The sequence below is a fragment of the Mustela lutreola genome, chromosome 12, assembly GCF_030435805.1.
Source record: "Mustela lutreola isolate mMusLut2 chromosome 12, mMusLut2.pri, whole genome shotgun sequence".
Classification (NCBI taxonomy): domain Eukaryota; kingdom Metazoa; phylum Chordata; class Mammalia; order Carnivora; family Mustelidae; genus Mustela; species Mustela lutreola.
In genome coordinates, this window is record NC_081301.1 from 52820121 (window position 1) to 52833927 (window position 13807).

At 38.9% G+C, this 13807-nt stretch overlaps 1 protein-coding gene across 8 annotated transcripts in view; it reads right to left on the reverse strand.

The window, feature by feature from the left end:
• CCDC171 (coiled-coil domain containing 171) overlaps positions 1–13807 on the reverse strand; it is a 299073-nt gene that overhangs the window by 267765 nt on the left and 17501 nt on the right. For all 8 annotated transcript variants that reach the window (XM_059141859.1, XM_059141862.1, XM_059141860.1 and 5 more), the window contains exons 3-4: positions 10824–10959; positions 607–781 (exon numbers count right to left, since the gene is read on the reverse strand). In XM_059141859.1, the coding sequence (XP_058997842.1) occupies positions 607–781; positions 10824–10959 (311 nt within the window). The remainder of the gene's footprint in view (positions 1–606; positions 782–10823; positions 10960–13807) is intronic.

Below are 13807 nucleotides of genomic sequence, written 5' to 3' on the forward strand. Positions count from 1 at the left end.
CCTGACCTAGGACTTGATCTCAGGACCACAGGATCATGACCTGAGCGGAAGGCAGATGCTTAATCAACTGAGCCACCCAGGTACCCACATACATTATATTCAAATAAAAAGATTTTTAAGTGCTCATATGCTACATAACAGAGAGCTTTTGAGGATTCCACTTTGCTAGGCACCACTCTTTTACCCCGTGGTTCCCAAACCTAGCCAATCAACAAAATACCTGCAGTCCTTCTTGAACATATAGACTGTCTCAAGCTAGAAATTCTAATTCAGAAAACATGTGACAGGGGGCCTGTGAATGGTTTTGTTCTGTTTTGTTTTAAATCTCATGTGATTCTGCTGATTGATTATTCAGAGAACGACTACTCTATAAAATGATTAAGAGAATTTTGAACTCCTTTTTCCCATACATGCACAACATAAATGAATGTGAAGAAGGTGAATGTTCACATGAGTGCTAGAAGACTTTATACACACCTGGTGAAGTCTGTCCATCAAAGGCCCACCTCTGCCCCTATGTGGTGAACACACACAACAATGAGCAATGTTACAGCTATGCAATAAAGTTAAAACCCTAAACACGGGAGAAAAATAGAGTAGTCTTACCACAGAGTTTTTCTTGGATCCTATGTGCTTCAGCTAGCTTTTCTTCAGCAGCCCGTCTCCCAAGACCAGCCTCCTTTCTAGCAACAGCCAGGTCATATTCCAGACTTTGTCGCAATGCCTCTCCTTTTTCCACCTCGGATCGCAGCTTGGCAATCTGGCTTTCATAGCTTGCCAGCTAAAAATAGATTCCGAGATCATGAACCAATATTAAAATATGGCACCAAGATAATGAGATCGTGCACCCAAACATTTAAATGTCTTAGAGAAATATGTTTCTCTAATATTGATAAGACAAGAATTCATGAATTCATAATTTTCTAGAAGACTGGAAAAGAAGGACTATAGCTTTACCAAATGACACTCAGTTTTCTAATTTTAGAGAATCCACTAGAGAAAAAAAAACAAAAAAATGCTTTCACGAGCCTATAAAAATAAGGAGAAACTACAAGTTGTTTTTTTCTTTTTAAGTAGGCTCAGTGTGGGGCTTGAATTCATGATCCCAAGATTAAGAGTCACATGCTCTACCGACTGAGCCTGCCAGGCGTCCCTTAAAAATCGCAAGTTTTAGGGGTGCCTAGGGGGCTCAGTCATTAAGTGTCTGCCTTTGGCTCAGGTCATGATCCCAGGGACCTGGGATCGAGCCCCACATTGGGTTCACTGCTCAGCGAGAAGCCTTCTTCTCCCTCTCCCACTCCCCCTGCTTGTGTTCCTGCTCTCACTGTCTCTCTGTTAAATAAATACATAAAATCTTTTTTTAAAAATTTATTTAAAAATTGCAAGTTTTAATTAGAAATAATCATGCCTAAGAAGTGAAAAATGATACATAGTAAGTACTTTAAAATTCATTCTTCCCTCTCTGCTTCCTATTCCTTAAATGAAGTCAAGAAGCAAACTGCATGAAAGCATAGTTGGTAAGTACCGTCTACATTATTTCTCTTGATTATGACATTACTGACAGAGCATGAACTAATAAAAGTGCCAATTTTGCAGGGATTTTAATGAACTAATATCTAATTTATCTAATATTGAGACAACTAGATACTTAATAACTAGGTCTAATTTATCTAACAACCTTCCATGAGTAGTAGGACATAAGATAAGTCAAAGTCAGAACTAAATGATTTTATAAAGTCCATTCCCACTCCAAAATTCTATGATCTAATCAACAATTCATTAAATAATATTAAACACTCCTATGTATCAAGTACAGTGAAAGATATAAAAACAAACATTACAGAGCCCCTGACATCAAGTAATGAAATTCTGTAGAAAGGCACATAGGATGTTTATAAAAGAGGTGAAAATGTTACAATAGTTCAAAGAAAAGCAAACTCATTTATTGCTGGTGGTCAAGAAAGAGATGGTGGGTGAGAAAAAATGCTAGAAAGGCATCATGCAGGAAAGCACTGAGCTACTATACCAGACTAGAAAAAGATGGTCCCATTATCAGATAAGAAAAAAGAATGTCAAAAGAGCAACATCAGAAATTACCATAAGTAGCTGTTAACATATGGAGTGTAGCAGAGTTACACATTTTGTACGTATAAAGAATAAAAAGTAGTAATTTTTATTTTAAAAAATATTAGCAAAGTCTTCTAAATACTTATGTTTACAAAATAATAATTTACAAATATCTTTTAATAATAAAGAAAAAAATCATAGAATCTTAATTATATACTCAAGATAACTCACTTTGTTTCAGAATCACTCTATCCCTCCCTGCCCACCATCTCCCCGCATCATAAGACTAACATTGTTTAACATTTGAACATTCCCAGTTGTGCCAGGCATTCACCTGTTTGCCCCTAAACCCCCTCCCTATTCTCCTACAGCGATGCTCTGTATTGTAGGAACTACATTTCCCAGGTTCCCTTGACAACTGGCCTCTCAGGTCTGGCCAATAGGAGGCACTTGTGGTATACTTAGAAGGGCAGAAGCAGTGAACCCAGGGTAGTTCTCCTGCTCCAATATCTACCTTCAGCAAAGTCCCTGTCTTCCCTGTTGCTTCGCATTCTCCTGGATAGTCCCCCCTGTTAATCAATGAAGGCCTCTTCGCAGGTAGAAATGCGATAATTTTGCAATGACCCATGGCATACAGTGGGATCACAACTATTTATATTTTCATGTACAGTTTAGAATAAAATGCAGTTGAGGACAAGCCATGGGGAGATGAAGTAGCAACTGCGCTTAACCATTAGGGCAGCATTGTTTATTTCAAGACCCATAGGGTAGGAAGGCCAAATGCGACTATGTTAGAGAACTTACAAAAACAAAACAACAGGTGGCTCAGTCAGGTAAGCACCTGCCTTTGGCTCAAGTCATGATACCAGGACATCCCAGGATTGAGCCCCACATCAAGCTCCCTGCTTAGCGGTGAGTCTGCTTTTCCCTTTGTTCCTCACCCTGCCCTCTCTCTCAAATAAATAATAAAATCTTAAAAACAAAATGATAATCTTAGAGCTTTAGAATCTCCGTTCAAAACAGTCAGAAAGCCAGAGTTTCCATGTTGACTTTAAAAGAATCTCTTATTTCTTATAGCTCTGTGGCTGACAAGGCTTTAAAGACCACACAGAAAATCTAATTATGGGGACTGCAGAATTACATTACAAGTTGAATGAAGAGTCTCACTAAGTTTCTAATGTTAAGATAGTACGTATCGGGGGCACCTCGGTGGCTGAGTGGGTTAAGCCTCTGCCTTCAGCTTGGGTCATGATCTCAGGGTCCTGGGATGGAGCCCCGAGTTGGGGCTCGGCGGAGAGTCTGCTTCCCCCTCTCTCTCTGCCTGCCTCTCTGCCTACTTGTGATCTGTCTGTCAAATAAATAAATAAAATCTTAAAAAAAAAAATAGTGTGTATCCATTGGGCACTAAGAAGGAAGGTAGAAGATGGGATGAGGGCTTTTGGAATTAGACAAACCTGAAAATTATAAATTTCCAAATCCCCTCTAAACATCCTTTACCAACAAAAGCAGTTTCGCCTCCCTGTCTGAGATAATTAGCCTTCCCTTGCTTAAAGACTTACTAATGAGCACGCCTGAAACAGCTGCATTGCAAAAGAATTTGCAAGCACACGTCCACCACTCTTTGTCACCATAGATAAATTCAGATCTCAGTATGCCATAGGAGGAGACATGCATATCCTGGCCCAGGAGAAAATAGCTTATGTAGCAAAAGAAATGCAAGATCTTGCTAATCTTGTCTTAGCAGTAACCTGCAGAACATACATGGGATTGGTTTGGATTTAATAATCCATTCTAACAGTTTTCTAGGATGGATGACTCCCCAATTTCAATCAAAATAATGGAATTCCAGAGTGATGAAATCCAAGTGTTGGCAATTAACTTGAGCCTCCGAAATATGAAGTCTTAACCTTTCTATCATTGTAACCTTCACTTGGACCATCACTAAGAATAAGAACTGCAGCTGCTTTTTGCATCTCTGTTATATGCATATATTACTGACTTTTTTGGCTCCTCCCCTCTGGCCTCATATGAAAAATATTGGAAATAGCAACTTTTCAATTAAATTCATGAGGTACCAAATTATAAAGACCCGATAGTGAGGATATGTATCATCGGTGAGATGGATACAACAAATAAGCCTTTGTGCCCCATTTTGGCAAGGGTGGGAGCATCTTTGTATAGAGGATAATTGAATTGCAACCTGCTACATTACTCAAAAAAAAGATATTACTGTGTAGGAGTTATATAGCAGCACAGGGGTGATAAAAAGTGTGGACAATCATTTTCCTATTTGATCTCTGTTCCATTTCCCCAACACACTTAATCTGCTCTACTCTGTTATACAATTCCCATGCTCCACTGCCCAATGGCTCGACTTCTAGTGGTGTCTCTGGCAGGAACTGCATCTCCTTTAAGGTCCAACCCCCCGCCCCCCAGCATCCCAACACTGAACAGCCCTTACCATGGCTCTACCTCCCCCAAACAGCCCCAACTTCAGGACTCTGGTCACATCTTCTCTTCCCATTGGCCCACTGGCCTATAGGCAGTGGTGGCTTCCTGCTGTTACTAATCTCCGGGTGACCTCACCATTCTCTATTCATCTTCCAATACTTGTACAACCAATTCCCTCTATTAAGGTCCCTCTTCTTGCCTGATTGGACCATATCTGATTTCTTGAGCTACCCACACAGCTGTTAGGAACCTATCCTCTGTTCTTGTGGTTGCTTTCTTACTTATGCATTCATTACAGCAGCAGCAGCAAAATGGGATTTCCCTCCTTGAAAACATGACTGCCTTCTTTAAACATCTTTATGTTCAACCAGCTATCTTCAAAGCTCCTCTCTGTGGCACTCTTCATGTCCCCTACAACATACCTCAGCCTTTCATAGAAAGGTTTTTCACAATTTTATGGCATGATCCTCCTTGCAATCTCACAAAGCCTTCTCAGAATAATGTGATTAAATGCATAAACAATTTAAAAAATCAAAGTATAAAAACAAATATATCAGACAAAAGCAAATCTGTGATACCATAATGTACTTCTTTAATAACCCACTGAATAACAAGCTCTACATACAGTCTCATAACCAGTGTAATTTCAAGGTCGTGACAGGTAAAAACAATATTTTGAAACCTGCAATAACGGAATTGTGTATCTGTGATTTCTAGTGAATACAAGGTCAAATATGCTGCCAATTCTATTACAAAGCTGTCATCATCAAGACACTATGGTACTGGCACAAAAACAAACACACAGATCAATGGAACAGAATACAAAGCCCAGAAATAGACTCTCAACTCTATGGTCAACTAATCTTCGACAACTAATCTTCAACCATTCTTCCATTGGAAAGAATGTCCAATGGAAAAAAGACAGTCTCTTCAACAAATGGTGTTGGGAAAATTGGGACAGCCACATGCAGAAAAATGAAACTGGACCATTTCCTTACACCACATACAAAAATAGACTCAAAATGGATGAAAAACCTCAATGTAAGACAAGAATCCATCAAAATCCTTGAGGAGAAAACACAGGCAGTAACCTCTTCAACCTCAGCCACAGCAACTTCTTCCTAGAAACATCGCCAAAGGCAAGGGAAGCAAGGGCAAAAACGAACTACTGGGACTTCATCAAGATCAAAAGCTTTGGGGCGCCTGGGTGGCTCAGTGGATTAAGCCACTGCCTTCGGCTCAGGCCATGATCTCAGGGTCCTGGGATCGAGCCCCGCATCGGGCTCTCTGCTCAGCAGGGAGCCTGCTTCCCCCTCTGTCTCTGCCTACCTCTCTACCTACTTGTGATCTCTCTCTCTGTCAAATAAAATAAATAAAAAATCTTTAAAAAAAAAAAAAAAGATCAAAAGCTTTGCACACAGCAAAGGAAACAGTTAACAAAACCAAAAGACAATGGACAGAATGGTAGAAGATATCTGTAAATGACTTATCAGATAAAGGTCTAGTATCCAAAATCTATAAAGAACTTATCAAACTCAACAGCCAAAGAATAAATAATCCAATCAAGAAATGGGCAGAGGACATGAACAGACATTTCTGCAAAGAAGACATCCAGATGTCCAACAGACACATGAAAAAGTGCTCCACATCACTCAGCATCAGGAAAATACAAATCAAAACCACTGTGTGATACCACCTCACACCAGTCAGAATGGCTCAAATTAACAAGTCAGGAAATGACAGATGCTGGAGAGGATGCAGAGAAAGGGGGACCCTCCTACACTGTTGGTGGGAATGTAAGCTGGTACAACCACTCTGGAATACAGCATGGAGGTTCCTCAGAAAGTTGAAAATAGAGCTTACCCTACAACCCAGCAATCACACTACTGGGTATTTACCCTGAAGATACAAATGTAGTAATCTGAAGGGGCACGTGCACCTGAATGTTTGTAGTAGCAATGTCCACAATAGCCGAACTATGGAACGAACCTAGATGTCCATCAACAGATGAATGGATAAAGAAGATTTGGTGTATATATACAATGGAATACTATGCAGCCATCGAAAGAAATGAAATCTTGGAACTAGAGGGTTATTATGCTGAGCAGAAAAAAGTCCATCAGAGAAAGACAGTTATCATGTGATCTCCCTGATATGAGGAAGTTGAGAGGCAATGTAGGGGTTTGGGGTAGAAAAGGAATAAAGGAAACAAGATGGGATTGGGAGGGAGACAAACTATAAGAGACTCTTAATCTCACAAAACAAACAGGGTTGCTGGGGGGAGAGGGAGAAGGTGGTTGGGTTATGGACATTGGGGAAGGTATGTGCTATGGTGAGTGCTATGAAGTGTGTAACCTGACAATTCACAGACTTGTACCCCTGGGGCTAATAATGCAATATATGTTAATTTAAAAAAATTTTTTTTAATTAAAAAAAAAAAAGAGAGTACTACTAATACTAGAATGGCTTATTAAAGGAGGGCCAACTAGGTTAAGGCTTTCATAACTGAAAGAAATGCTTAATGACTTAGAGGTTAGTAAACATAAACTGTAATTTTTCCACATCTAAGTATATGGATTCCTTGGTGTCTCCGTTTCTAAGGATTCCATCTTAAGAACCCTTACTCTTAAAAGGACTGGGTAGATCAGTCAAACAATGTCTTCAGCTTGGTCCTAGGTCTCCAGTACCCTTTGACTAAAGAAAGTTATATGGCTCTTCTTTATCCTCTTCCATCCTCATTTCTCTAGGAGATCTCCCTGCTCTATCATCACTGTCTGGGCCATGGAGATATCTGAATAAAGCGGCTCTGTCCAATTTCACACATGTCCCAAAATAGACATCCCTACTACCATGTCCTATTTCACACATCTCTTTTTCACACATCTCTATTACCATGTTCTGATGATTCTAACAAAAGCTGTAACACTGAAGATCCAGTGGCACTGTCACATCCCAATCATCCGCATCAGTGCAACTTCATCTCACCTAGAAGCAGTGAGCCTTACAAGCAACTCCTCTCTCCATATCCTCTGCCTACTAATTAATCTCAAAAGTAATCCACTATTTTTAAACCTATCAAAGAAAACTGAGGCTCAGAAAAATTAAATAATTTATCCAAGAACCCGTAACAATAATATTCCTAGAGATTTAAGGATATTTATTTTATTTTCTTTTTCATTGAGATATAACTGACATATTAGTTTCTGGTGCCCATCACGATTTCATATTTTGTATATATTGCAAAATGATCAACACAACAAGTCTAGCGAACATCTGTCACCATACATAATTATAAATTTTTTCTTGTGATGAGAGCTTTTAAGATCTACTCTCTTAGCAACTTTCAAATACACGATACTATTAACTCTAATCACCATTCTGTATATTACAATCCCATGACTTGTTTATTTTATAATTGGAAGTTTATACCTTTTGACCCCCTTCACCCATTTTGCCCATCCCCTACCCCCAAACTCTGACAACCATCAATTTGTTCTGTATATCTATGAGCTTGGTTTTTTGGTTTTTGTTTTTAGATTCCACGTATGAGATCATACTGCATTTGTCTTTCTCTGTCTGACTTATTTCACTTAGCCTAATGCCCTCAAAGCCCATCCATGTTGTCACAGATGGCAAGATTTCATTCTTTGTTATGCTGAATAATAGTCCGTTGAATGCCTGTTGTGTGTGTATACATACACACTATATTTTCTGTATCTATTCATCCACCAATGGATAAAGATCTTATTTTTCTTTAAGATTTTATTTTTAAGAAATTTCTACACCCGACATGGGCCTCGAACTCACAACTCAGCAATCAAGAGTCACATGCTCTACTGACTGAGACAGCCAGGGACCCCAGACTTTAAAGATATTTTATGCCAATCACCAGTAGGATGTGTTTAAGCATTAGAAGTATTTAATAAAGCAAATACATGGCCTTAGTTTTTAGAAAACTTCATTCTTCTCTTCCCTGCTTTATAATGGACACATTTACAGATTATATGACTAAAAAATTAGTACATAATACAAATATAATCATCAAAACAAATAACTGAAACAATAAGAATGAACAGTAACATGAAACTGGAGTTGAGCTGATAACGGCCTATTGCAAGAAAACTATTATTCCTTTTTTTTTTTTTAAGATTTTATTTATTTATTTGACAAAGAGAGAGACACAGAGAGAGAGAGAGAGAGAGAGAAAGAAAGAAAACAAGCAGAGAAGCAGGGGGAGCAAGGGGGAGAAGCAGGCTCTCCGCCGAGGCGGGAGCCCAATGCAGGGCTCAATCCCAGGATCCTGAGATCATGACCTGAGCTGAAGGCAGATGCTTAACAACTGAGCCACTCAAGCGCCCCAAGAAAATTATCATTCTCCCCTAAAATAATGTCCTGTTTTGATCAAAACATTTGATCAAACAAGAGAGAAGAATGTGGTCTAAGAACTCTGATGGCACCTGCAAATATTTGTGAAAGAATATAAATAAATGATTATTACAATACAATTATTCCCAACTAAAATGCATATTTGGTTTTAAAAAATAAGTTTTAGAGATTATAAACAATTAACATACATTTAACAACATTACTTTCTATTCACTATGTAATATTATAATGTCAATTAAAGCAATTACTACAATTACCCTTTAAAATTACTTCAACTGCCACTAAAAGAACAAATAAAACAGTCACATATTCACTGCTATCTATTTTAATCAGAAGCTCCTGTTCCTTAGACTCTGAAAAAAGTCATTTTTTTATTCCATGCACTGCCACTGAGGACCTACTGTGTGCCAAGAAGAACTGTAAGAGAGACAGGGACAAAGCATGATCAGTGCTTTCAGCTCTCAGGACGCTTAGAGGCTAATAAGAGCAGGGAAGCATGAAAAAAATGTTTTGGCTCTAAAGCACCTGTAACAGCACCACATTATAGCAGAGCAAAGGAGTCATTTGCTGCACCTAGGGGGACTTTAAAAGTTTTCCTGACAGGACAGCATCAGAATTCAGCAAAAAAAGGAAGGAAACAACACTGTTTATACTTAAATGTCAATAAATTATGGCCACTATTATAGAACACAGGCACTTTATAAATATTATTTCCCTTAATTATCACAACAACCCTTTGGGACAAGCATTTCACAGTGGGAAAACAATGAGGTACAGGATAAACAACTAGCCCCAGGTCACATTATCTTGTAATTATGGAAGAGCCAAGAATGAGTCCAGATTTGTGTAACTTGATATTCTTCCCACCACAACCAGGCTGCCTAAGCTGAACTTAAAGAGTTAGATTTTAAAAGAGGAAAAAGAGAAAACACACAACTGACAAAAGTGATATAAACATATAATTCATGGGGGCGCCTGGGTGGCTCAGTGGGTTAAGCCTCTGCATTTGGCTCAGGTCATGGTCTCAGGGTCCTGGGATCGAGCCCCGCATTGGGCTCTCTGCTCAGCAGGGAGTCTGCTTCCCCCTCTCTCCCTGTTTGCCTCTCTTTTTACTTGTGATCTCTGTCTGTTAAATAAATAAATAAAATCTTTAAAAAAACATATAATTCACAAATTATCTCAAAGAAAAAAAGAACGACTACCCCTGGAATATATACACATACCAGGAAATAGATATATTTATACATATACATACATAGTAATAAAAGATATAATGATAAAATAAAACTAAGGAAACTAGGATAATTTTATGAATTCCACTATGACTAAAAATTCCATACTCAGGGGTGCCTGGGTGACTCAGCAGGTTAAGTGGCTGACTCTTAATTTCAGTTCAGGTCATAATCACAGGGTCCTGGGATCAAGCCCCTCATCAGACTCCCTGAGGGAGTCTGCTTGGCAAGTATCTCTACCCCTTCCCCCATTGCCCCTCCCCCTACTCACCCACATGCATGCTCTCCCTCTCTTTTTCTCTCTAAAATAAATAAATAAATCTTTAAAAAATCCCATACTCAGATCTACTTAAGATTGTTCCATGATTGAGCCAGAAAGAACCTAAATTAAAATTTCAAAAATGTCTAATTCATAAATCCTTTAGTCACTAAAGGCATTCATCAGTTACTTTTTTGTCAAGTTTAACCCATTAATTAAATTTAAGACAACATACAAATATAATAATTCATTAAACTTCTACTTAACACTCCCATACAGTTCCACTATATTAAAAACAAAAACTGTTTTATTATAATTTCTTTTTTAAGCTTAAGAATGCGATGGTAATGTTAAACATGGAGCCTGTAATATAAAATGAATCTAAAATAACCAAATTCTACTTTCAACATTGACAGAAAAAAATTTACCTCTGCATTGTGCTTAGTTGTTATTTCTAATTTTTCCTTCTTAGCCCGGTGGAGCTTCTTTCTGAGTTCAGCAGTGATGTCCAAGTCTGTTTCATTTTTAAACATTTGTTTTATATCAGATGAGGCATTCTTCAACCTGTAAAATGAGATAAGAAGATTTAATTCTCACTAAGTTGATTTCCGGTATTTCTAATAAGTTATTTTTCAAAATCACAAGCAACATGATATGGTCTTGGGCCTAAAGAAATGTACAATCTAGTAAAAGATGTTGACTGCAAAAGCTAGATAGTGTGTGGCTAGAAACAAACTACCATTTCAAGATGGTACTTAAAGTAATGATTCTATCACAAGCTGTGCAGTTGTGAAAGAGAGACAGAGGTATTGAGAGAGAGAGAGCACAAGCGGGAAGGAGAGGGAGACACCGGCTTCCGGCTGAGCAGGGAGCCTGACTCAGGTCCTGATCCCAGGAGTCTGGGAACATGACCTGAGCCTAAGGCAGATGCTTAATTGACTGAGCCACCCAGATGCCCCACAGACTGCATACTTTTGGAAAATATTGAGATCTTTTTAGGTTTTTAAGTACTATATTTATTGCAAGTGTAATAAATATATATTACAAAAAGAAAAAGGATGAGTGACAGAACATAGATTTAGGCTTAAACAGAGCAGACAAGGGGTACCTCAGTAGCATAGTAGGTTGAACTTCCGACTCTTGGTTTTGGCTCAGGTGTGATCTCAGCATCATGAGATGGAGCCCCAGGATGGGCTCCATGCTGCGTGCTGAGTCTGCTTGGAATTATCTCGCCCTCTGCCCCCTACCCCGTTCTCCCTCTCTTTCTAAAACAAATAAACAAATCTTTAAAAAGGAAAAAAAAAAAAGGCAGACTAAAGCCCTGTCTCCCAAAAATTAAAAATTTAATGAAAATATCAGCAAAGAGAATTTAGAGATAAAAATCCACAAGGAGAAAGAGCGCAAAGATGAGTGATAGCTATAAAATATCAGAAGTTGGAAATCAGGTGGACAAGTGGTAATTGATTTACATAAGAGAACTGAATTTAAAGCCAAAGATGGGGAAAGCAACCTGATTTACACCCATATTATTTTATTTTATTTTCAGTGTGCCAAAATTCATTGTTTATGTACCATACCCAGTGCTCTATGCAATAAATGCCCTCCATAATACCCACCACCTGGTTTACACGCAAAAGCTCAATTGACAACAGCTTTGAAAACGGGGTAAAAGTAGAGCAAAAACAAGATAATTAGTTGAAAGCCTGCCAAAGAAATGAGATCCTGGGATCCTTTACCCTACACACCACACAACTGGATACCAATCTCTCTTACTCTGGCAAGCACAAAGTAACAGTTTATTCCCGGGAGAGGATAAAACAGAAGGTCTGTGGATTAGAGACATCAGATAGAAATGGCAAGACCCCACATCAAAAATAGGAGACTTGAGTCAAAAATTATGCTGGCCTTCTACAACATCTTGTATGTCAGAATAATGGCAGCCAAGAGAATAGAAGGCAGAGGCTTAACCCACTGAGCCACACAGGCGCCCCAATGCTAGGGCTTCTTCAACAAACACCTTAACCACACCACCCTATAGAGAATGCCATAAACACAAAGCCTTACACACTGGGCTTCCAACCAGCTTGTTAGGCCCCTAGTTTTAAATAAGAGAGAAGTGAGCTGAGGATCACCAGAATTTAGGAAGCAAGAGTTTAGAAAGACAGAGACCAAATCAGGGGACAGAGAGGAAGAACCCTCAAAGATTATGCAGGCAAAAGGGAACACAAAAAGGGGGGGGACCTCCAGAAAAATAAGAGAAGAACGAATATCCATAAAACAAAAACTGAATGTGATTGAAAAAAAATGAAATATTCCCAGAACAGAAAACAGAACTCTTGGAAATCAAAATACAAACTAAGGAATGAAAAGTTAAATAAGTAAATGTTTTAAAAAAAATCTCCTGGATGCTAAAAAATACCAAGGGAAAATAATTTCCATTTAGAATTTTATGCCCAACAAGTTACAAGGGAATGAGGAAGACTATTTCAGATCTGCAAGGCACCAAAACAATTACCTCCCATGAACTTTCTCAAGAGGACCTAAACTGAGAAGGAGAAAGACATGGGATCCCAAATATAGGGGATTCAAGACAGAAAAACAGCAATGGAATTTCTAGGAGAGTGAAGAAAGGAACAGCAGATGACAAGTGTGACCCTGAGATGAAAGCACAGCACCTAATGGGCAATGTGTCCCAGCTGGACTACTGAACTGGCCAAAGCCTCCAGGAGTGACTTCTTGAAGAAGATGCACACAGAAGACAACAGAAGGCTTCAGGGAGCTGAGTGAAAGCGGTGAAGGGAATTAAGAATACACTTATCTTGATGAGCCCCAGGTAACGTAGAGAATTGCTGAATCACTGTATTGTACATCTGAAACTAATATAACACTGTGTGTTAATTGTGTTAGAATTACAATTAAAGCTAAACCCAGAGGGGCACCTGGGTGACTCAGTAGGTTAAAGCCTCTGCCTTCAGCTCAGGTCATGATCCCAGGGTCCTGGGATCGAGCCCCACATCAGGCTCTCTGCTCAGCAGGGAGCCTACTTCCCTTCCTGTCTGTCTGCCTCTCTGCCTACTTGTGATCTCTATCAAATAAATAAATAAAATCTTTTAAAAAATTTAAATTAGGGACGCCTGGGTGGCTCAGTTGGTTAAGCAGCTGCCTTCGGCTCAGGTCATGATCCCAGCGTCCTGGGATCGAGTCCCACATCGGGCTCCTTGCTCGGCAGGGAGCCTGCTTCTCCCTCTGCCTCTGCCTGCCATTCTGTCTGCCTGTGCTCACTCTCTCCCCCCCCTCTCTCTCTGATAAATAAATAAAAATCTTTTAAAAAAAAAAAAAAAAAAAAAATTTAAATTAAATTAAAAAATAAAGATAAACCCAGAATACTTCAACTGTCTGAACATACTGAAAG